Below are 26238 nucleotides of genomic sequence, written 5' to 3' on the forward strand. Positions count from 1 at the left end.
GTTCTTTACACGTGTTATCATGGACGCATGTATCATTGTCATTTACAATGAATCTTCTGTTCACGCACAAGTTTTACAAAATCATTCGCTAATTTGACTATCATTCTTAACTAATGTCATGAAAAAAAATTTGTTATATTCTCTTCAACAGGACAAAACTCACTCCGTAACTCGTATTAAATACTACATTTCTTGACCTTTATAGACGTTGATGTACATATTTTGTTTCATTTTAATAATATCTTATTCAAAAATAGTTAATTTCCCCCACTAACCTCTGTAGGTTTGATTCTGTCAGGGATTTAAGATTCTTTCAAGCTATCTAGCTAGCTTACGGGGCATCGGTGGTTCTTCCCAGATGAGATAATGCATGGATGGGCAACTGCGGCTTTCCTTCTACAGTAGAGCCTGAAAGTCACCATGTGATATTTAACGTGTCGGTGGTACTTAACAGCCAACGAACAGACAAACGTGTATAGAGACTGTATGGTCTAGCAGAGGTTATAAAAATATTAATGATCACAAACTCAGATCTCAGGTATTTGATTGGTCAGAACCCAGCATAGAATGCATATTGACCAATGAAAATCCTGAGATCTATAACGTGGAGTTGCATGGATATGCGAGCTGACCTTACTGCAAACCAATGACACAGGTAAGTTATTATGACCACTTGCATTCAATCTTAAACAAAATATAGTTTAACTATTAAATGTGGTTTTTTTTTATTATCAGTATTTTATTATTAAATATTTTCTTATTGTTCAGTAAGAAACTTTCGAGTGAGCCATGACTATCGTCACGCGATATTGTAAACTATCGGTCAGAGGGGTAGATAAAATTTGTCTCGTTTAGTTGCACTTTGTCAGTGATGATGAATATATTTACTAGAATCCTGCCGATGCATATTATGATGCGAAGTTGTTCCAGTTTGTGGTACCTTAAATATAATTTCATAATAGTGTAATCTGTTTCAATGTTACTGTTATGACTTTTAAAGGACATACATTATGTAAACCTTCTCAGTTTAAGTTCCCCTTTAAAAGGAGATACATTCTTACATTTAGTTGCGTATCGATGTGAACATTGTTTTAAAAGTTATATTTATATTGTAAAAGGGATACTAAACTAGCAAAGAAAATGTCAAAGGAAACCGACAAAGATGTTAATGGCACGACGGCCATGTTTGAAATAGATGAGGTCGACGAGAAATCTGAGATGCTTGTGGAACCAGAGATAGAGAATAAAGCTGAAAAATATCTTATATACGGAATCAATGATTCCCCTCCGATATATGTGACAATTATATGTGCATTACAGGTAAATAAAGATAATAATTTTGTGCATTAGTTGTAAATAAACGTGTATTCAACCAAGTATATAGTATTTGTACAATATTTAATGTTGTCATTGTATAAAAAAATCAATTTCACATTTTATGAGTAATAATACGCTTTACTGTTGTATTTTTTACAATCATTTACAAGGTTTTTTCGGTTATATGGTTATTAAATGCTATTTTTCGTATTATGGTTATATGGTTATTACAAGTAACTTTACGTTTTATGGTTACATTTATATGGTTATGACAAGTAAGTTTACGTTTAATTATCATACAGATAATTTTACGTTTAACGATTATATTGTTATTACAAGTTATTTGACGTTTTATGATTATATGATCATTACAAGTAATTATGATTAGAAATATATGGTCATTACAGATAATTTTCCATTTAACGATTATATGGTTATTACAAGTAATTTTAAGTTTAACGGTTATAAAGTTATTACAAGTAATTTCACGTTTTAGTGATTATATGGTTATTACAATTTATCTTAAATTTAACGCTTATATGGTTTTTACAAGTAAGTGGTAATTACATGTGATTGTACGTTATATGAATATAATTCATTTACGTGTCAGAATGTTTGTGTTTTAATTTCTAAACGAATAACAGCCAATGTTTTATGGCTGGTAGATCAAAGAATAAAAGTAAGTTTAACGTAGCAATGTAAGGGAAGTTTTTACTATTGGTTTAAATTTTATCCTGGTTAGATTTGGTTCAAATTTTCAGATAATCGGGATTATAAATTAATTAACACATAGCTTTAAAATTATCTCTATATATATTCAGTAAAATATATACATGTCCTCATAAAATTACTATTATTATCGCCACGGTATTTTCCTGGGGATGATATTTTTACTGTTACCGTTTGAGTGTATACAAAACGAGTTTTTCTTCAAAAGTGTCTTCTTTACAGATTGCTAGGATAAGCAAAAATTAGTCAAAGGCGAGGCCGAGAATAAATTTGTTGTTTGTCCTAGCGAATTGTCTTCTTCACGTCTGTAAGAAGATAATTTGGAGAAAATACGAGTAACTGTAGCTGACTTATACGACGATTAATATAGATTAGATAGATAAATAAATAAACACATTTAATAATCAAAAAATCTAATTGAAAATCAATGTATGTTCTTGTTTAAAATATAAAACTATAGAACATATTTGCATGGCCTTTAGGCAGTGTAAGGTATAGGCAGTTTGTATTCGCACGGAATTTTCGTGCACTGATTTAGAATTTAATTTCACTCATAACAAGCGATGTTAAAATAGCTGCCATGAACACTGATGAATAGAAAGTCATATTTACTAAAATCGACCATGTCGGATCAAACTCGTTCAACATTGAAACAAACTGAACATGTAGTGTGTCAGTATTACATGGATATCGTTTTGGAACTTAAATTTGGTAAGTTTTCTTATTTGCATGCTAAGCCGCACCCAACAGGCTGGTGAAAATGCCCGATCGGGCTAATGACATAAACACATATTTCTAGAAAAATAATAAAGATATTTCTTTTAAACTTTGTTTGTTTATTAAGCATAATATATGACATAAACAGAAAAGAAAAATAATTGGTTACTATCACTTGTGTGAAAAATATTTCCCCTCTTTCATGTTTATATATGTATATGACACATAGTTTTGAAGTCCTTAATAACTATGTTGTATTGTAAAATTCTTAACAGAGATGTGTACAACATCTTCATTTTGCTCAAAATTATTGCGCCAGAACCTTTATTCTATATATTTGGATTTAATATTCTTTTTCTGGCATAAACACTTTTATAATTCTTTGACACTGAACATTATACTTTGAAGTTTCCTTTGAAAAATGAATGAAATGTATACTGACAGGTGTTGGCGTAATGAATTGGATCATAAAGAAGTTATTTATCTTATTTTGTTTTATACTTTTTGTATGTAACATATTTTTTAAGGACTTGGAAAGTTATGTGTTATATAAATATGAAAAAGGGGAAATAATTCTCACAAAAGTGACAGTTACCAAATTTTTTTCTTTCTGTTTATGTTATTATACATTATGCTCAATAAACAAAACAAAGTTTAAAAGAAATCTCTTCATTATTTTTCTAGAAATATGATTTTTTTATGTCATAAGCCCGATCGGGTATTTTCACCAGCCCAATACACAGGAAATTGACATTCTATAAGCAAGTAATAAAAATACAACGGCAAATATATCCCCCTATACTATAAATAATTTTCTTTGTAGCGGTTTCTCAACGTCATATAGGTTGAAAGAACAAAAAATGTTTCAGCACCTTTCAACGAAAAGCTTAAGTTTCGTCGAAAAAAAAATAATGCCCAAACCAACAGTATCTTTGTTGGCCTTCCAATTTTCTTTCATTCATTTTCTGATGATATAATTTACTTCCGAGTTGCGCTGCCGAGTTTGCTACAATTTTTCGTACGTTTCTATGGTTTCCTGTTAGAGGTAGTTAATATGTCGCCTGTTTAGATGCAAAAGTGATTAATTGTCTCGGCTATTCGAAGAAGAGGGAGAGCTATTGTACAGGTCTAGTATTTCGCCAGATTAGTGCATGATGCACCAGTATGTGTATGATGCACTAATTGGTGTATTTTATGATGCACCAATTGGTGTACCAGACTATTAATCAAATCTTTGAACACCCATTATTTTGTAAATATAGCAGTGTGAATTGTGGCACCTGCACTTTCTATAGATAATATTCATAGAAATATTCTGAAACTAAAGATATTGATGTAAACACTGGTAATTCTAGCACTTTTTTGAAAATCTGCATGATACACTAATTGGTGCATCCCAAAATTGGAAGTGGTTATTTTTTTACTTTCCAGTCAAGAGACAATTTTAAAACTAAGTATACCAGATCAGAATTATAACTAGATATGAAATATGGAAATGAATTTATGTCTGAAAGGTACAATTTTTCTGAGGATGAAAACATTAAAATCTCCTGAAGTTCATTTAGATCAGAAGTTGTGTTTATACTTTGTCAATAAAACAGACTATTACCAATGTTATGTGCAGGTGCCAAAACATGATTATAAATAAACAACAAATAATTTACAGAAACGCATTTATCAAAATTTTTATTCATCGATCGGTGTATGATTAAATACATTAATTTGTGTATTATGTACTAATTTGTGCATCATGCACTAATCTGGCGATATACTATACCTGTTGTACACTCCCAGGCGCCGGTGTCACACTTTGGTTAAGTATTTGCGTCTCCAAAGCTATTGAAGGGAATGGGTTGAAACTTTGCAGACTCATTGGACAGCACTATATAAGGCCCATAACTCAAACATGGATTCTGACAGAACTTAGGCTCTTTTAAAACTAAGTAAATTCTACATTATATAGGGTCTTATTTGACTTCAAGAATTGAGAATAGTCGAGCACGGTGTCCTACCGACAGCTAAATTGTTAACAGATAAGAAACGAGATTTAACTTTACTATGGAAGAACTTTAACTGTTTAACTATTGTCACTTGTACTGTAAATCAGCTGCAGGTCTCGAAGGAGACATGCGGGAATTAAGGTCATTCATGGCATTATTATCCTCACGAGAATTAAAGTCTTTTTGAGTAGCTCTGCTCGGGGTATAGTCGTATATAATCATTGCTCTGCTTTGGGTATAGTTGTATATAATTATCCTCTATTTCTAGCAATCGCTGTTAGCTCTGTCAGGTCAGCTGATTACGTCGCTGTTAGTGGCGGAGGCCGTGTGCGCCTCGGACAACAATGTGTTCAAAGCGAGGCTCCTCAGCTCGACGCTCTTCATGAGTGGTGTAACTACAGTAGCTATGAATCTATTCGGCATTAGGTAAGTCATAAGCCAAGCTGTATTGGTTTATTTTAAAATAGTGAGTAAATCTTAGTTACAAAATTATACAAAACATATGCTACAGAAATAAATAAATAAATAGATAAATGAATATAGACACGCACGTACACGCATGCACACACGCACGCCCACGCACACATACATACTTTAAGCAAATTGTACTGTTGTAACTATGTGTCTTTCTTTTCTTTAAGAACATGAACCGAAATGGAGAGCATTTACTATCAAATATGTAATTTCCACATTTAATTTCTTTTTAACTTAACAGCTTTTTGCTAGAACGTATAGACTATTCATGAATACAAAGTCGAAATCGAACAAATTTGATACGTTTCAAGTACATTGTATACCTGTTAATAGTGAAAATGGAACTTTAGGGTTGTTTTTTTAAACAGGCTACCATTATATCAAGGAGCTTCAGCATCATATATTATACCCCTGTTATTAGTGGCAAACACAGACGGGAATTTCTGTTCAGGAGACACAGGTAATAAATATATTGTGTTTTATATTTATGTTAATTAACAAATTTAATAATTCAATTAATGTTTGGTTTTTTTTTTCGGCCGTAGGATGTATGTTTTTACCTTGACTTCCGGTTAGTTTACGGGCTCTCCGCCAGTGGCGGATTCAGGCCGGGCTTCAGGGCTGCAACCCCCCCCCCCCCTAGCTCAGCCAAAGGATACGTTTACCAGCTGGGCTGGAATATATTTTTGTCAGTTTCATACTTTATTGACTGCAGTGTACTCCCTTATCAAAACATTTTTTGCTGTCATCTAATTGTTAATCTCCTGCCTGGGGGCTTGGCAGAGATCTTTATCTATCAACATGCTTGAATGACTTCAGTGCATAATTGATTGGTTTATTACTTTCCAAAGGACTAATGAAATTAATAGTCACAAATAGAGGCAAATAGATGTGTTATATAGTACACCATATTTAACTATCTTTATTTTTCCATTTTCTTTGAGAAAGCCCTATAATTAAGAAATTGAAAATTATGATTTGTAAATTAAAAAGGTGGCGAGTTTAAAAAAAAAAGATAATATTAAAGGAATCACGTTTAAATAACTAGTTTTACTAAGATTTTTATTAAGATGAAAAGACTGATCATTTGCTTTTTATGGCAGTTATATATATATTTTAAATAAATTTAAATTTGTACTGACCTCTTTAGTCATAATCTTAAATGGATTCGTTGATGGAAAGAATTCTTATTGCATATTAGTGTTTGAAATTATTATTTTTTTGTATAATAAAAATGCAGTATTTTAATAACAATTTATTTAGGAAAATTGTATTTTATTCAGATGAGTAAATTGATCGAGTGTTTGAAATAATTTTTATGAACGGTCGCACATACTTTGGTGTGCTGTTATTTTGTAAATGCTCACTACTAAACACCAGGGAATGCTATTTGAAAGATCCTGCAAACACTAGCCTGTACAAAATACCTTGTGATGTTAAACCATCCAAAAGGTACCATAAACAGCACTAGAAAGTCAAGGAAATAACACCATTTTCAACCTCATATTTCAAAAAAATTTCAGTCTATGGGAGGGGACACCCCTCCCAGGCCCACCCCAATTACAAATATTTTTCTTAATCTCATATCATCTAAATATTTACAAAAACATTAGTATATAAACACATGTATAAGCAAAGTACATTGCCACTCATAAGATGAGCAATAAAACACATCAAGTACATTTTTGTCACATGAACAAGATGCTGGCACAATTTTTGCCTGTTGCATTATTTTTTTCAAAATCTTCCACCCATATGTCAGCCCCCCCCCCCCCCCGGAAACGATGTTCTGTATCCGCCCCTGCTCCGCCATCCCTTTTCCCGGTATGTACCGGACATTGTATGTCATTTCTAAATACCAGAAAATTTTATGAATATTGGAAAAGTATATCAATTACTTATGGAAACTGAGCAGGTAGTCCATATTACATTGAATTTCTGAGAACACTTTGATCCAGAAACGTTAGCCACGGCTTTTTGTCGAGCCCGCTTTCAGTGAGCTCATCATAGTGGTCACAACGGCGGTTCGGTGTACGTACGTGTGTCTGTCCGTCCGTCCATACGTACGTACGTTAGTTCGCTCGTCCGGATTAAGTTTGTCCGGGCCGTAACTGTCATTTGTTGGCAGAATTTCAAATAACTTAGCACAGTTGTTCACAATAATGAGACAGTGTGTCGCGTGCATAAACCGTGTGACAGGTCAAAGGTCAAGGTCATATTTTAAGGTCAATTATAAAAATCTAAAAAAGCTTGTCCGCACCATAACTCTTTCACTAGCTGGTGGAATTACAAATATTGAACCTGTCATAAGTGAACTTCATCATGAGATGGTGTATCGCGGACAAGAACCGTGTGGCTAGATAAAAAATAAGGTCTTACAGGAACTTGAAATTTAATCAATATTAACGGTACTATCCAAAACATACCCCCTATATATTATCAATATTCTTTGGATATTATCGTCTAGGTTAAAGCTCTAGGTCATACCTCGAGGTCAGATGTTACAGCTTGCTGTTTACAGTTTGGGCATCTACTTTTAAAGATATTTCTTGTTTCTGCTTATAAATGTATGGGAGGTGATAGCTTGTCATAGAACTTTTTACAACGTACATAATGCAGAATCGAGAAAATTCATAAATTTGTGCATACGCAAACTGCATATAGGTAAAAGCCCCGCACATGATAAGTTACATGAACTTACACCCATATTCTTTTTAAATTCATCTAATTTTTTTTAGCAAAACAACATTCTAAAACAATTATGAATCCATCATGCTGTAATGTTATTCTGTCTTATTGCAAATATTTCATTTCATGTTTCAGTTCCAGAAAACCCGTTGTTTAACGCAACTGACAACACAACGTCACGGGAATTTCCTATGGAGAAAATAATATCCAACGTCCAAGCGGTAAAAAATAATGCTCATTTTCACATCATTTCCTTATTACGGACAAGTAAAGTTGGTCTTTTAAATAAGAAAAATGTGACCACCTATAGTCTGTAGAATTTTAAACGTGATATATCTACCTTTGTATGAAGTCATAACATGTTTATTCTATATTTACGTAGAGACTGCGTATCAAATATGAATATTTTCTAATATCAAATTTGAGCATAGTATATCTTTAATGCTCTTGTCTTATTGTTATTATTATATTATATGTGTTTGTAGTTAAATGAAAGCATACGTGGTCAGCGCTCTTCATTTTAGCTCACCAGAACCGAAGGTTCAGAGTGAGCTATTAGTATGAAAGGGGGATGGTACGTCGTCCATCGTCCGTCGTCATGGGTCAACAATCATCTTCTCTAAAACTGCTGGGCAGATATATGTAGCATCCTTGTAACAGTCACACTTAAATTTGCTCATGTCTTTTTAATTGGCCCATTTTAGGGGTCAAAAGAGCTAAAAATAGAAAAAACCTTTAAACCTCTTCTACTACTAAATTACATGATGGACGATCACCAAAATTTGTCAGTGTCATTCTTAGGTAGTCTTTTATCACATTTGCTCATATAAATTTGATTGTCCCTTTTAGCGGTCTCTAAAGCTAAAATTATAAAAACCTTTAGACAACTTCTACAGAACTAATTGATGGATGATCACCAAACTTTGTCTGTAGCATTCTTAGGTAGTCTGTTGTCAAGTTTGCTCATATTAATTTGATTGGTCCCTTTTAAGGGCCGCTAAAATAGAAATACCTTCAAAAGCCTTCTTCTACAGAACTAATTGATAGATGATCACCAAGTTAATATTAATTTGATTGGCCCTTTTTAGGGGCCGCTAAGGCTAAAAATAGAAATACCTTTAAATGTCTGCTTCTAAAGAAGTAATTGATGGATGATCACCAAACTTTGTCTGTAGCATTCTTAGGTAGTCTTTTGTCAAGTTTGCTCATATTAATTTGATTGGCCTCTTTTAGGGGCCACTGAAGCTAAAAATAGAAAAACCTTTGAACTCCATCTCATATTGAAATAATTGATGGATGATCACCAAACTTTGTCTGTGGCATTCTTAGGTAGTCTTTCATCAAGTTTGCTCATATTGATTTGATTGTCCCTTTCAGGTGCCGCCAAAGCTTAAATGTCCCAGGCCATGGCATTTCTTCAAATTATAGCTTAAAAATATTCTATCCTCAAATTAAATATTAGAAAACATTGACAATGGATACACAGTCTCTTTATAAATATAAAATAAACGTGTTTTGTCTTCAAAAAGTACATGTAGATGAGTTATGTTTTAAACTTCACACTATAGGTGGTCACAATATGAATAGGCCCATATTCTTTCATTATAAAAAATGGCTCTTTTTATAGAAAAAAGCAACTTTACTTGGCCTATAATAGTAAATGCAGGTTCCCATACATAGTTTATTCATTCTTTTATCCAAATTAGACATATTCAGTAAGAATTTCATAGATTTGTTAGCAATTTGTCCGTTAGCAATTTGGTTTCCGGAGAATAACTTAAGTTTCATTTGGCCCCCAATGTTCAAACTTCATAGGATGATTGTCCATATTGGGCAGATGACCCCTATTGATTTTGCGGTCAAAAAGGTCAAGGTCACTATTACCTTGATACTGAGAACATTTTCCGTCCGTTGGCAATTTGTCCGTTAGCAGTTTGGTTTCCGGAGTATAACTAAAGTTCCATTTGGCACACAATGTTCAAACTTCATAATATGATTGTCCATATAGGGTAGAAGACCCCTATTGATTTTGGGGTCACAAGGTCAAAGGTCAAGCTCACTATTACCTTGATACTGAAAACAGTTTCCGGAGCATAACTTAAGTTCCATTTGACCCACAATGTTCAAACTTCATAGGATGATTGTCCATATTGGGTAGAAAACCCCTATTGATTTTGGGGTCACAAGGTCAAAGGTCAAGGTCACTATTACCTTGATACCGGAGCATAACTTAAGTTCCATTTGACCCACAATGTTCAAACTTCATAGGATGGTTGTCCATAGTGGGTAGAAGACCCCTATTGATTTTGGGGTCACAAAGTCAAAGGTCATGGTCACTATAACCTTGATACTGAAAACAGTTTCCGGAGCATAACTTTAGTCCCATTTGATCCACAACATTCAAACTTCATAGGATTATTGTCCATATTGGGAAGAAGACCCCTATTGATTTTGGGGTCAAAGGTCAAGGTCACTATTACCTTAAAATTGAAAACAGTTTCCGGAGCATAACTAAAGTTCCATTTGGCCAACATATTCAAACTCCTTAGGTTGACTGTCCATAAAAGGTAGAAGACCCTTATTATGCCCCCACTTCAAAGAAGAGGGAGTATATTTCTTTGCACTTGTCGGTCCGTCGGTCCGTAGATCAAATGGTTTCCGAGTGATAACTAAAGAACCCTTAGGCCTAGGAACTTCAAACTTGGTATGGTGATTGGTCATGACCAGTAGATGACCCCTATTGATTTTGGGGTCAAGGGGTCAAAGGTCAAGGTCACATTGACCTTGTAAGCAAAAACGGTTTCCGATCAATAACTAAAGAACCCTTAGGCCTAGGAACTTCAAACTTGATATGGTGATTGGTCATGATCAGTAAATGACCCCTATTGATTTTGGGGTCAAGGGGTCAAAGGTCAAGGTCACATTGACCTCTTAGGTAAAAACGGTTTTCGATCAATAACTAAAGAACCCATAGGCCTAGGAACTTCAAACTTGGTATGGTGATTGGTCATGACAAGCAGATGACCCCTATTGATTTTGGGGTTAAGGGATCAAAGGTCAAGGTCACATTGAGCTTGTAGGTAAAAACGGTTTCTGATCAATAACTAAAGAACCCATAGGCCTAGGGACTTCAAACTTGGTATGGTGATTGGTCATGATCAGTAGATGACCCCTATTGATTTTGGGGTCAAGGGGTCAAAGGTCAAGGTCACATTGACCTCTTGGGTAAAAACGGTTTCCGATCAATAACTAAAGAACCCATAGGCTTAGGAACTTCAAACTTGGTATGGTGATTGGTCATGACCAGCAGATGACCCCTATTGATTTTGGGGTTAAGGGGTCAAAGGTCAAGGTCACATTGACCTCTTGGGTAAAAACGGTTTCTGATCAATAACTTAAGAACCCTTAGGCCTAGAGACTTCAAACTTGATATGGTGATTGGTCATGATCAGTAGATGACCCCTATTGATTTTGGGGTCAAGGGTCAAAGGTCAAGGTCACATTGACCTCTTAGGTAAAAACGGTTTTCGATCAATAACTAAAGAACCCTTAGGCCTAGGAACTTCAAACTTGCTATGGTGATTGGTCATGACCAGCAGATGACCCCTATTGATTTTGGGGTTAAGGGGTCAAAGGTCAAGGTCACATTGACCTTGTAGGTAAAAACGGTTTCTGATCAATAACTAAAGAACCCTTAGGCCTAGGGACTTCAAACTTGATATGGTGATTGGTCATGACCAGTAGATGACCCCTATTGATTTTGGGGTCAAGGGGTCAATGTCATATTGACCCTGTATTTAATGACGGTTTCTGACCAATAACTCAACAACTCAAGTTGCCTTGGCTGATATTTTTATATTGAACTAAAAATGCTTTTGGTATACACATTTGAAGGTCTTATGTTATATAACAACTTGGCTGTCATTAATGAGGCCTACATGATTCAAAAAATTTATGCATATATTATTTGGTAAGATTTGTAATAACTTAAATTGCTGCACACAACCTATGGGGTCACAATAATTATTACCTTGTAACTAGTCATGACCAGTAGATACTAGATAACCCTTATTAATTGTTTGTTCACTGGGTCAGAAGTCATGCATAATAACCTGATCACATGACTAATTGGCTGCCGATAGGGGGCATACATGTTTTACAAACATATCTTGTTGATTTTAGGGTCACAAGGTCAAAGGTTAAGGTCATTATTAATTACTTAAGTATTAATCAACCTACATCTGTAAAATTTCATAGGATGAACAGCTAATTCCCATGTCTAATAAATGCTTCATCCTTACTAAAAAAAACACTTTCTTGCATATAATGCTCCGCCAAGCGGTGCTCTTGTTCATTTTTGTTGAATTGGATTCAAACTTGGAGAAAGCACATTTCAATAAATGTTAGGACATACTGGTGAACCTGTTTCATGTGCTAAATTGAATTTTGGTATCAGTTGAGCTGTTACTTTTTTTTTGAAACCATTTCACCTACTTTCTTGACAGGAATGTAATTTCTAATGCGAATTAAATCAGTATATCAACTGACTTCTTTTGATGTTATTATTTGATATTGTTTGACCTAGCTTCTCGTTTTTTTATGCCCCTACTTGAAATTTGGACAAGGGCTTTAATTTCTGATCCTGAATTGAATTTGGATATGAACTGGTCTACTTTTGATATGTTTTTTGATATTGCTTGACCTACTTCATTTGTCTGTTATGTACAGACTTGAAATTTGGACCAGGGGTATAATTTGTGTATTTTTATCTTAAATTGAATTTTGATATCAGCTGACCTACTTTTGATATTAATGACACCATTTGACCTATTTTCTTGTTCTTTGACATTCAGATTTTAAATTTGGACCATGGGTGTAATTTCTGATACCGAATTTAATTTTTATATCAACTTGCCTACTTTTGATATTTTTATATCGCTTGACCTACTTTCTTGATTTTTAGCTCACCTGTCACAAAGTGACAGGGTGAGCTTTTGTGATCGCTTTTCGTCCGGCGTCCGTCCGTCCGTCCGTCCGTCGTCCGTCCGTCGTCCGTCCGTCCGTCGTCCGTCCGTAAACTTTTGCTTTAAATGACATCTCCTCATAAACCCCTGAGCCAATTTCATCCAAACTTCACAGGAATGTTTCTTTGGTGGTCACCTTTAAAAATTGTTCCTTAGAATTTAATTCCATGCAGAACTCTGGTTGCCATGGCAACCGAAAGAAAAATCTTTAAATATCTTCTTTCAAACAACCCTAAGAGCTAGAGCTTAGATATTTGGCATGAAACATCTTCTAGTGAGTGTCTACCAAGTTTGTTCAAATAAAAGCCCTGGGGTCAAAATTGGCCCCGCCCCGGGGGGTCATTGATTTTCCCTATATGCATATAGTAAAAACTTAAAAAATCTTCTTTTAAAGAACCGTAAGAGCTAGAGCTTAGATATTAAGCATGAAACATCTTCTAGTGAATGTCTACCAAGTTTGTTCAAATAAAAGCCCTGGGGTCAAAATTGGCCCCGCCCCAGGGGGTCATTGATTTTCCCTATATGCATATAGTAAAAACTTAAAAAATCTTCTTTTAAAAAACCTAAAAAGCTAGAGCTAAGATATTAAGCATGAAACATCTTCTAGTGAGTGTCTACCAAGTTTGTTCAAATTAAAGCCCTGGAGTCAAAATTGGCCCCGCCCCGGGGGGTCATTGATTTTCCCTATATGCATATAGTAAAAACTTAAAAAATCTTCTTTTAAAGAACCATAAGAGCTAGAGCTTAGATATTTGGCATGAAACATCTTCTAGTGGCGTGCTACTTTTAAATATTGGTTGTTTTAGCAATTATTAGCTCACCTGTCACAAAGTGACAGGGTGAGCTTTTGTGATCGCTTTTCGTCCGTCGTCCGTCCGTAAACTTTTGCTTTAAATGACATCTCCTCATAAACCACTAAGCCAATTTCATCCAAACTTCACAGGAATGTTCGTTTGGTGGTCACCTTTAAAAATTGTTCAAATAATTTAATTCCATGCAGAACTCTGGTTGCCAAGGCAACCAAAAGAAAAAACTTTAAATATCTTCTTTTAAAAAACGCAAAGAGCTAGAGCTTAGATATTTGGCATGAAACATCTTCTAGTGAGTGTCTAACAAGTTTGTTCAAATAAAAGCCCTGGGGTCAAAATTGGCCCCGCCCCAGGGGGTCATTGATTTTCCCTATATGCATATAGTAAAAACTTAAAAAATCTTCTTTTAAAGAACCATAAGAGCTAGAGCTTAGATATTTGGCATGAAACATCTTCTAGTGAATGTCTACCAAGTTTGTTCAAATAAAAGCCCTGGGGTCAAAATTGACCCCGCCCCAGGGGGTCATTGATTTTCCCTATATGCATATAGTAAAAACTTAAAAAATCTTCTTTTAAAGAACCCAAAGAGCTAGAGCTAAGATATTTAGCATGAAACATCTTCTAGTGAGTGTCTACCAAGTTTGTTCAAATAAAAGCCATGGGGTCAAAATTGGCCCCGCCCCAGGGGGTCATTGATTTTCTCTATATGCATATAGTAAAAACTTAAAAAATCTTCTTTTAAAGAACTCAATAAGCTAGAGCTAAGATATTTAGCATGAAACATGTTCTAATGGGTGTCTACCAAGTATGTTCAAATAAAAGCCCTGGGATCAAAACTGGCCCCGCCCGGGGGGGGGGGGGGGTCATTGATTTTCCTTATATGTGTATAGCAAAAACTTAAAAATCTTCTTTGAAAAAACCCAAATAGCTAGAGTTTAGATATTAAGCATGAAACATCTTTAAGTAAATATCTACAAAGTTTGTTCAAATAAAGGCCCGGGTGTCAAAACTGGCCCTGCCCCAGGGGTGTCATTGTTTTAACTATATGTGTATAGTAAAAACTTTAAAAATCTCCTTTTAAAAAACCCAATGAGCTAGAACTTAGATGTTTAGCATGAAACATCTTCTTATGGGTGTCTACCAAGTCTGTTCAAATAAACAAATAAAAAGCCCTTGGGTAAAAATTGGCCCGGGGGTGGGGGCCTATATACAGGTGAGCGACCTCATGGCCATCATGGCCCTCTTGTTTGATGTACTTACTTAAAATATGGACTAGGGGTGTACTTGTAATGCTGAATTCAATTTTGATATCAGCTAGCCTACTTTTGATATTTTTACATTGTTTGACCTATTGTCTTTTTAGGTACACTTAAGTTACCATATAAAATGTATAAAATATTCATTGTCCCAAATTGTAAACTTCAAATATCTACTCATTATATTTTGCATGTGACATTTTGTGCATTCATTCACAAAAGTTATAAAAAAAATTGTCCCATCAAAAAAAAAACTCTAGTGGTCATTTATTCTGCATTTATTCTACATAGGTACACACTTGCAACAAAGATATTTTTAATAAAACCCTTCCAAAATATTAGGGCAAAATATTTCAATTTATATAGTGAAAAATGAAATGATGGGTCAGATGAGTGATCTAGTACCATATGTGGCTCTAAAATTATGTTTATTGTGACGGGAAAAAAAAACAATCAGTGTTGTGAAAGTTTATTACAAGAGGGGCAAGTTAAAGTTGAGTTGAACTTGGCAAAATAGCTGGACTTGCCTTTCAGCAAAATCATTTGAAATTTAATTTCCAACACTGAAATGCAGTTAATACTGGTGAGTGACTCAGGGCCATCATGACCCTTTTGTTTATTTGTTTTTATGTGAAGTTAAATGTGTTTTCTTAATTTGTTGCATGGCGGTTCATAGCAGCATGCATGATTCACGCATTTTTGCTCTTTTGTTCCAGTTGCAAGGCAGTTTAATGATAGCAGGCCTGATTCACGCACTTTTCGGCTTCACTGGAATAGTTGGACTGCTGTTGAAATTCGTTGGTCCACTCACAATCGTTCCTGCATTGGTGCTAATATTTATATTCCTTGTTCAACCGGTTTTGAAATTCGTGGTAGTAAGCTGGGCAATATCCATGTCGTAAGTGGTTCTCTTAATTATATCCCCACAAACGAAGTTTAGTGGGGGGGGGTATATAGGAGTCCGGTTGTCGGTCGGTCGGTCCGTCTGTCCTTCCGTCCACATCATGGTTTCCGGACGATAACTAGAGTTTGGAATGCAGTATTGTAATTAAACTTGGTACATGTATATAGAAAACCTTATGTCAAAATCCCGGTTGATATTGCATCCAAGGTCACCGTTACTAAAATAGAAAACAGATTTCCGGACAATAACTAGAGTTAGGAGTGAGATATTGTAATCAAACTTGGTGTATAGGAAACTTACATGAAGACCCCGGTTGGTATTGCAATTAATTGAAATAATTCTTTGTACGCAGTTGAAACTTCATTTACTATAGGTTGAGGTCAAATTTTTCTTCAGAACACTTATCAATGGCTATAAATCACCTTCAGTGATAGCTCTAGTTACATCTGACAATCATCAGTTACATTTATAATACTCATTGAAGAAATGAATATCGGCGTTATACGTATGTCAAATTTATGTTATGAAATGGCACATGATGTAAATAGAAACAGGCAAGGCAATGTGAAGTAGAAATTTTATTATTTCCAGCACGGTAGCTGTTGCAGTGGTATTATTTTTATATCTTGCTAAATATGACATGCCAGTGCCAGTGTGGACTCCTTCCGGTGGATACAGAATTATACGTTACCCGTTACATCAAGTTTTTGCAGTAAGTATTTCAATATTTGTTTTTATGTTGTTTTTTATGTTTTACTTATAACATATTTTCAACAAACAAAAAACATTCTGTAAATTATATAGTTAATTGTCCCCGCCTTTTTGTAGAACAAAAGGTTCCGTCCGTCTGTTTTGGCGAACATTCAATGGTGAATACTTCATTCCGTCCATAATTTTAGTTAAAAAAGAAGGAAATCACATAAACTGACAGGTTTATGTGACAATTTTACTGGTTTATGGGGAAAAGTGCCACATAAAGAACAAAGAAAAAGCATATAAACCCCAAATATTGGCTCGTCCGTCTGTCCGTCCGTCACATTTTCGTGTCCGGTCCATAACTATGTCATTTATCAAAGAAATTTGAAATAACTTGGCACAAATGTTTGTTATAATAAGACGATGTGTCAATCGCAACAACCGGAACCCTACCTCCAAGGTCAAGATCACACTTGGTGATTAAAGGTCAACATTGACTATTTGAGGGTATATGTCGTGACCGATCCAAAACTTTCTTATCCATGAAAGGATTTTGAAAAAACTTGGCACAAATGTTCAAAATAATGAGTCAATGTGTTATGCGTAAAAGCCAGTCGCCTAACCCAACCCTTTTGTATATTGTGTAATTTTGTTAATGTAAATGAATTGATGTATATTTATATATGCAATAAAATATTATTAAACTAAAAAGTCGCCTACCTCCAAGGTCAAGGTCACAGGTAGAGGTCAAATATTCACATAGTCCGTTACAGGATATATTTTGTGTCCGGTCTATAACTTCTTCATAGATCAAGGGATTTTGAAATTACTTGGCACAAATGTTCACAATAATGAGGCAATGTGTCGTGCCTAAAACCAATTACATACCTCGAAAAAAATCAAGGTCACAATTTGAGGTCAAATATTAGCATAGTCTGTTACAGGGAATATTATATGTCCAGTTCATAACTTATCCAAAGATAAAAGGATTTTGAAATTTTGGCACAAATATTCACATTTATAAAGCGATGTGCCATGCGTAACAACCAGTTGCCTACCTCCAAGGTCAAGGTCACAGTTAGAGGTCAAAGGTTAACAAAGTCCGTTATAGGGTGTATTTTGTTTCCAGTGCATAACTTTCTCATCCATCAAGGGATTTTTGAAAATATTTGGCACAAATGTTCACAATAAGAAGATGATACGCAACATCCAGACGCCTTACTTCAAGATCAAGGTCACGTTCTGTGATTAAAGGTGAACATCATCTGTTCGAGGGTGTTCGTGGTGTCCGGTCCATAAAATTTTCATCTATCAAGGGATTTTGAAATAACGTAGCACAAGTGTTCACAATAATGGGACCATGTATCGTACGCAACAGCCAGACTCCTACCTTCAATGTCAAGCTCACACTTGAGTGCTTAAGCTTAACACGGTCTGTTCTAGAGTATATTTTGTGTGCGTATATAACTGTTTCATCAATCAAGGGATTTCTAAATAGTTTGGCCCAAATGTTAACAATAATGAGACGACATGTCATGCGCAATACCTAGACCCCTACCTCAAAGGTCAAGATCCCACTTGTTCAAAGCCTAAAATGGTCTGTTACAAGGTATGAAATGTCATTGTTTAATTACTTATGACTGGACACGAAGTATACCCTGTAACAGACCATATTTTGTCTTGAATTTTTATTTGTCACATTTTGTGGCTTTAAAATAGTGATAACGAGATAAGTATACAAATGTATTTCTGTTGACACATATACAGGAGTTATTTCATTATATTTCTTTAATGAATTTATGGTTACTTGCATGTGCAGATCTAGCATTCCTGAAAGTCCCGGTCCATACCTCAACCTTTTGAAATAGCACAATTTTGTTACTCATGTTAAACTTTCCGGTAACTCTGTTACAAACTTTTGTTATGGATGTTATGGAGGTTCAAAACGTCTCTATTCATTATGTTTAAAATTGGACCATTGCATTACCATCTTAAAACACAATTTGTTATTTTTGGCATTTATAACTGTCCCCACCGTTATTCATAAAGTTTAGCAGTTTTAGTATTTTGTTGTTCAAGGGACTGCTGTTTCAACCATTTATCATCAAAGTAAATGTACTAGATACAAATGAAACCGATGGCTACCTTACACACAGCAAAATATGTTCTTCAAAAAAGTTTAATATATGACTTTATTTTAACTCCTCCACAAAAACACCAACCGCTTCCTTTGAATGTATTCTCTTTATTATTTTCATTCCAGATTCTTATTTCTATCATTATCAACTGGGCGATATGTGGCATATTGACCAGATTTGACGTCTTTCCTAATGATCCTAGCCATACGAGTTATAGGGCACGGACAGACGCACGTGCTGACGTCATAGATAACAATCCGTGGTTCACTGTACCATATCCGGGTAATTAACGTCGTAATAAAAACATTTTTTCAATGTTCCTATGTAACGTCGTACACAGTGAAACCCGTGTTTGCAGTTTTCATTTTGTATTTAAATACATAGTATTTATTATATACTTATAAATAAAATATTGATAATTTATTGATAAAATAAAATTTAATTTTCATTTCTCGTTTTTTCACTGCAGTGAAGCATACTTTCGGTATTTTCACTGCAGTTAATCATATTTCCGTATTTTCACTGGTGTCTTGTCGGACTACTTTCTGCTTAATTCAGCCAATATACACAATTTTAGAGAAAATCTTTCAAACTGTGGTGTCAAAAGATTAAATGTATATAATTAACAGAAAATTCAAGACTTTTCATATTTTTCATTTTGTGCTATGAAAATTATCATATATATGTTTATTTGCATACCACTCGATGAAAATAAATCATGTAATTATAGAAGAAACTTTAATATCCTCTTTCTATTATTTATTTATTTATATTTTTATTAGCTCACCTGTCACAAAGTGACAGCGTGAGCTTTTGTGATCGCTTTTCGACCGGCGTCCGTCGTCCGTCCGTCGTCCGTCCGTAAACTTTTACTTTAAATGACATCTCCTCATATACCACTGAGCCAATTTCATCCAAACTTCACAGGAATGTTTCTTTGGTGGTCACCTTTAAAAATTGTTTAAAGAATTTAATTCCATGCCGAACTCTGGTTGCCATGGCAACCAAAAGAAAAAACTTTAAATATCTTCTTTTAAAAAACCCTAAGAGCTAGAGCTTAGATATTTGGCATGAAACATCTTCTAATGAGTGTCTACCAAGTTTGTTCAAATAAAAGCCCTGGGGTCAAAATTAGTCCCGCCCCAGGGGGTCATTGATTTTCCCTATATGCATATTGTAAAAACTTAAAAAATCTTCTTTTGAAGAACCCAAAGAGCTAGAGCTAAGATATTTAGCATGAAACATCTTCTAATGAGTGTCTACCAAGTTTGTTCAAATAAAAGTCCCGGGGTCAAAATTGGCCCTGCCCCAGGGGGTCATTGATTTTCCCTATATGTATATAGTAAAAACTTAAAAAATCTTCTTTGAAAAACCCAAATAGCTAGAGTTTAGATATTAAGCATGAAACATCTTCTATTGAGTGTCTACAAAGTTTGTTGAAATAAAAGCCCTGGGGTCAAAATTGGCCCTGCCCCGGGGGTCATTGATTTTCCTTATATGTGTAACTATAGCAAAAACTTAAAAATCTTCTTTTAAAAAACCCAAATAGCTAGAGTTTAGATATTTGGCATGAAACATCTTCTAGTAAGTGTCTACAAAGTTTGCTCAAATAAAAGCCCTAGGGTCAAAACTGGCCCCGCCCCAGGGGTGTCATTGTTTTTAATTATATGTGTATAGTAAACCTTAAAAATCTTCTTTTAAAAAACCCAATGAGTTAGAGCTTAGATGTTAAGCATGAAACATCTTCTTATGGGTGTCTACCAAGTTTGTTCAAATAAAAGCCCTTGGGTTAAAATTGACCCTGTTGGGGGGACTATATACAAGTGAGCGACCTCAGGGCAATCATGGTCCTCTTGTTAATCAATTAATTAATTTATTTACTGGTTCGATCCTCGGCGAAACATGATTAGTAGCTGGTGACTTGCGGATTATTAGGAAATCAGTGGTTAATTATCCAGGAATATCCTACAGAGTTTAAGAATATTTTTCAGAATCTCCCTTCTTAAACATAAGCCTTGAATGGTCATTTAGTATGCATTAATCATCTTTTTGTTCCTTTACTGAATTCTTAATCAAATGAATTTTCAGGTCAATATGGACCATTCGGGTTCAGCGCTTCAGCATTCCTGTCCTTCATGATAGCAACATTCATGTCCATTCTTGACTCCATTGGTGATTACTACGCATGCGCAAAGGTTACCCGCGTTCCAGCGCCACCAAAGCATGCGGTAAACCGCGGAATTCTGATAGAGGGTATATGTTCCTTCCTGTCTGGGGCTGTAGGGTGTGGCCATGCAACGTCAACTTATGGTGGCAGCATAGGAGCTATTGGCGTCACAAAGGTCAGGTACTATCTATGATTATATTTATTATATACATTGTACATTCGTTGAGGTTTATATACAGTTATATCTTATAAACAACTATTTCAACTAGAAATTCGTCCGTGTGTCTTATCACATGATCCTGTCCTTTTTATGGAAAACAAAGTCATCAGATGGGAAAAGAACGGAAGAAAAGTGTTGGCCGAGTGATGAGGGTGCCTGTCTGCAAGTATTAACCCAAATTTGTAGCTTTGAACACTTTTCTGGCAATAGCGTATAACAATTACAAGATTCAATGAATGACTGTCGACCAGTCTGTTGGCAATTTTATTTCTGCAATGAATTTGTAATAAAAGCCCTTTCGAGACTTTTCCCATGTAAATATACCTGTATTTCCCCCAGTGTATAAAATAATGTTTTTTCTCGTATAAGTGACAGCTTCAAAATTTGCATATGTCACAACAGTTGAAAACAAATGCCTATTGCACACTGCATATTCCTTTCGTGTGTATGACTGACCAAAGAAACAAAGAAAAACACAAATCTTCCTATTAGTAATAAGTTTTATAAAAAACATTATTAAACTGATTCGATAACACATTTGCATATAAATTTCCAGGTGGCAAGTCGTAGAGTGTTGGTATTTACTGGCATTATCTACATATTGTTCGGCATATTTGGCAAGTTTTCGGCTGTGTTCATTACAATACCCTACCCAGTACTCGGTGGAGCGATAGTTGTTATGTTCGGTATATTCTTTGGTGTTATTCTCTCCAATCTTGAGGTAAGGTTTCTACCATTTCTTGAAATTCGCTTATCTCCTTCGCAGTGATCTCTTCTTATTATTATCTGCAAAGGGAGATAATCACTGTGAAGCATTTATTTTTGCCTTTCTGCAATTAGTACAATTATAGTGATTTAGTATTTTGTATAGACGTCAAATTACTACTTTGTTTACATTTTACTACTTTTGTAACAGATATTTTCACATTTAGTACTCCTTTCTTCAGGTGAAAAACAATTAAAATACTTTAAAGGAAGTAATAACATATTTGTCCTTTATAATTTGTTTACGAGGAATAATGTGCCTTTAAATAACAAACATTACTCTCAATAATTGCGTACATATTGAATCAAGTTAAGTGATATCCAAGTGAATTGTGCTTCAACTTAACAAGCGTAAGGTGTAAACTTGTTAAATTTCCCGCCATAATTACTGTTCTCAAGCGTCGTGGTACATCGTTATAATAGACTATTCGAAGAATAGTGGGGTTATCTAACTCACTTGGCGCCGATGTCAGTGTCTGCGTCGGCGTAACAATTTGGTTAAAGTTTTACAGCAACATCTTATCCAACATCATAACTCCTCAACCACAAAAGATGTAACTTTTGCTTGTAATATCACACAATAATTTGTTATTATCGCTGGAAGCAACTATCCAATGCCCATAACTCTAGCATGGATTTGACATAATTATGGGTCTTTGTGGACTTCGAAAATATTTGGTCAATGTTTTTAATGCAGCATTTAATGTTCATAACAACTTAATGCATTCACTTGTTAAATGTACTTACAACATGTCAACGGTCATAACAGTTGGTCACTGTTATAGGCCCATAACTCTTGGGTTGATTTATTGATTTGACTGAATTATGGTCCTTTGTGAAAATAGAAAAGGTTTTGGTCAATATCCAAAGTTCATAATTATGTCGTGTATTTTTAACTAATCTTCTTTTGTTAATTTCCACATTAACCGGGCTCTTAATTTACCGAGTAATGAGATTAGTTGACAGCTCTTGTTTTATTTTGTCGTTGCTAGGTAACCAACATGTCGTCACCTAGAAACATGGCTATCATTGGTCTCTCTATATTCATCGGACTATCTGTTCCAACATGGGCACAGAAAGAAGACTCGCCTATTAAAACGGGTATTGTTTTCTTATCTTGACTTTTCTTTGTAAGATTTTTGTAGCTATATACCCAGCAAAAAGTAGAAAAACGAAAGGATGATTTTTGTTCACCACCTCTGTGTAGAAAATCGCAATTTTATACAAATTTCTTTTCACAATAAATAAATTGCAAATGACGCATGATGCTGTAATTTCGAATTTCTAAAATAAGATCGTCAGAATGGTTAGAATTACATAAAGGTATTTTTCTTGTACTAAATATACATATGTATTTCGTTATTTTTTGCGAATTGACCAGATATCTTCTCATTTAATAACCATGTCGACGCCTGTGACTGTCCTTCCTTCAATAGGCAACATTTCATCCCGAAAGAATTGATAGGACCAAACACGGTGTTGAAATTATTTTTATTATTTTGTGGGTTTTGAAAGATACCACAGAAAATTAACAAACACATTGAACCGAAAATGCTGTTTGCTTATAAATACTGGTGTAGTTAATTATCATTTCTAGCAATCAGTAAAAAAATTGAGGTAATCATGGAATTATAATACCCCCCCCCCCCAAAAAAAAAGATATAAAAAGAACAACAAACAAGAAAAAAACAACAAAAAACAACATAAATAAATTAAGTTTTTTTTCTTCTTATTTATTGATTCTTAACTTTTTCTGAAACGCCACAAATAAATGAATAAGGTAACTTCCATATTTACTTTAATATCTTTTTGGTATATTACACAATGCTCAGAACTTAAATGATATTGAATTGAACTGCCTATGTTTAGTAAAAGTGTATACTTGTACACACTCTTCAAAGTTGAAGAATTATGTGCCGAATTTATGAAATTTTGTTATTTTATTATAATTATATAGGTCACGAGCAGTTTGATAGGATAATGTCAATGTTGCTAGGCAACCCAAACCTGACTGGGACAATCATAGCCTGTTTCCTCGACAACACGGTTCCAGGTACGCTAAGAGACTTGGGTTTTTTTTACCAAAATTCATAATCTGACAGTATGTCAGTAAAAACTACAAATAGGAATTTATTACATAGCATATTTAATGGTGTTTAAAAAGGTTATATGTAATTTTGATTGGAAAATGCCTTTACTGTTTGCAGAATCTTAACTTTTCAACCATTTCAATAAGATAATGAATAATCGCGGAGGTTCTTCGAATGCGGTTTTTCATACTTGCTTGAAACGTTCTGTGACAAGTTTTGTTAGTTATATCCTATTTTTCGGACACATGTGCGGGTATCAAATACGTTATCAAATAACGACTTTTAATAGTCGGTACATTGCGTTGATATCGGTAGAAAGTTGTAGTTGTCCCCCCCCCCACCCCCGAGGAGCATCGCGGTCCACTTTTCTCTTTGTTTGATAGTAAACTGCACATATTCAAAATAAAGAGATAGTTTGAATTTAATGGCACATTGACATTGACCTATGACCCGAAAATGTCCGTGACAGACAAACCTTATCAAGATGCATCCATATGTTATGTTTCAAGTAAAATTTGAAGTTATTAACTTGAGACAAAAAGGTTAACAAAGTTAACCGTGCAGTTTAACTAAAACTTAGCCAACGCCGACAAGTTGCTCATGACAATGGCTTTGTTGTTGTTCTTGTTGTTCTTGTTGTTCTTATAAAGTAGATCAAGAAATTAATATTAATTTTTACTTTTTATTATTGGCAACATTAGCATTTGTAATACGTTTCCCATCATAAATTTAAAAAACATATATAGATATCTAATAAACACATTTTCCTGACCTTTATAAAATAAATAAAAACTTTAATACAATACGGTATCATGAAATGATTGTTTTTCTCGCTACAAAAGGTTCACTGGAAGACAGAGGAATTGCAACATGGCAGGTATCTGATGCGGACGAGGATGCTGTGATAGATATGTCTAGATATAACGAGGGCTACGAAGTTTACAACCCTCTTCTGCCTCAGAGAATCAGGAGCCTCAAGATCATGAAATATATACCATTCCTGCCGCACACTCGAACAAAATCTGTCGTAAATGGTGTTTGAGCGTGGGCAATGGCCGCACGTGGCCGACTTGCATTCTGTATCATCCAGGCGTTTGAGTCTTACTTGTCACCAACAAAATTTTCAAACTCAAACGTCTGTATGATGTAGATTAGCTTTAAAAAGAAGAACAATGTGACAAACAGAAGATTCTATACGATCTACTTACTTGTTAATCCACTTCTGCGTAGCAGGAAAGGAATTATAGGAATGACCTCCGTCTGTCTGTTAGTCGGTCCGTCTGTCCGTCCATAACACTGTCGTGTCCGCTCCATAACTTTTAAACTCCTAAAAAAAATAACTTGGCACAAGTGATCACCATAATGAGACGATGTGCAGAGCGCAATAATTGGGTTAATACCCCCAAGGTCAAAGTCACTCTTAAAGGTCAAATATCAAAAAGTCTTCATTTCTTAATTAAAAGTCTACAGTTCGTGTCCGCTCCAATTATTTAACACTGACATTTTTTTTAATAACTTCACATCTGATCATTGTATAAAACGACGTGCATAGGGCAATAATTTGGTTGCTACCCAAAAGGTCAAGGTCACACTTTAAGGTCAAATGTTAAAAAGTCTACATTTCATGTCCGCTTCATAACTTTTTAACCGCTGATTTTTTTACAAAAATAACTTGTCACAATTGATCACCATTATAAGAACATGAGCAGAGTGCAATAATTGGGTTCTACCCCCAAAGTCAATGTCAAAAGGTTAAAGGTCAAATGTATAAAAGTCTACATTTCATGTCCCCTCAATAACTTTTAAACCTCTGATTTTTATGCCCCCGCCATATAATGGCCGGGGCATAATTATAGTGTTACCCTGTTCCGTCATTCTGTCCTTCCGTCATTCTGTCATTCCGTCATCATTAGTTTCCGTTCATTATCTTAGTAACGGTTGCACACATTCAACTCAAATTTGAGATATGGATATGTCTTGAGAAAGGTCGAATTTGGTCATGGTTCGATGATTTTTGGCAGAGTTATGCCCCTTTTACTTTGAAAATAATATGAAATTTTCAGTTTCCATTCATTATCTCCCCAACAGTATTACACATTCAACTCAAACTTGACATATGGATATGTCATGAAAAAATACAGGTCAAGTTCGAATTTGGTTATGGTTTGATGATTTTTGGCAGAATTATGCCCCTTTTATTACTTTGAAAATAATATGAAATTTTCAGTTTCCGTTCATTATCCC

General features: G+C 34.7%; 1 protein-coding gene across 2 annotated transcripts; it reads left to right on the forward strand.

Annotated features, from left to right (window-relative positions):
• The first annotated feature begins 988 nt into the window (after positions 1-988).
• LOC132723091 (solute carrier family 23 member 1-like) lies at positions 989-26238 on the forward strand. Of its 2 annotated transcripts, none has more exons than XM_060707755.1 (12): positions 989-1320; positions 5032-5189; positions 5606-5697; positions 8061-8146; positions 15731-15912; positions 16510-16630; positions 18878-19034; positions 20841-21094; positions 21696-21860; positions 22897-23005; positions 23862-23957; positions 24837-26238. In XM_060707755.1, exons 1-12 carry the CDS (start codon positions 1141-1143, stop codon positions 25034-25036), a joined length of 1800 nt encoding a protein of 599 aa, XP_060563738.1. In that variant the 5' UTR covers positions 989-1140; the 3' UTR covers positions 25037-26238. The 2 variants fall into 2 exon arrangements, with proteins under 2 accessions (XP_060563738.1, XP_060563739.1); XM_060707756.1 differs by lacking the exon at positions 989-1320 and adding an exon at positions 2611-2757.

This window comes from Ruditapes philippinarum, unplaced genomic scaffold (assembly GCF_026571515.1).
Source record: "Ruditapes philippinarum isolate M1 unplaced genomic scaffold, ASM2657151v2 ctg91_1_1_1_1, whole genome shotgun sequence".
NCBI lineage: Eukaryota > Metazoa > Mollusca > Bivalvia > Venerida > Veneridae > Ruditapes > Ruditapes philippinarum.

Coding starts and splice junctions, on each gene's coding strand:
- LOC132723091 (XM_060707755.1), top strand. CDS start 1,141: ATGTCAAAGGAAACCGACAAAGATGTTAATGGCACGACGGCCATGTTT. Junction 21,095..21,695: donor GAGCTATTGGCGTCACAAAG/GTCAGGTACTAT, acceptor ATAAATTTCCAG/GTGGCAAGTCGTAGAGTGTT. Junction 23,958..24,836: donor CCTCGACAACACGGTTCCAG/GTACGCTAAGAG, acceptor TCGCTACAAAAG/GTTCACTGGAAGACAGAGGA.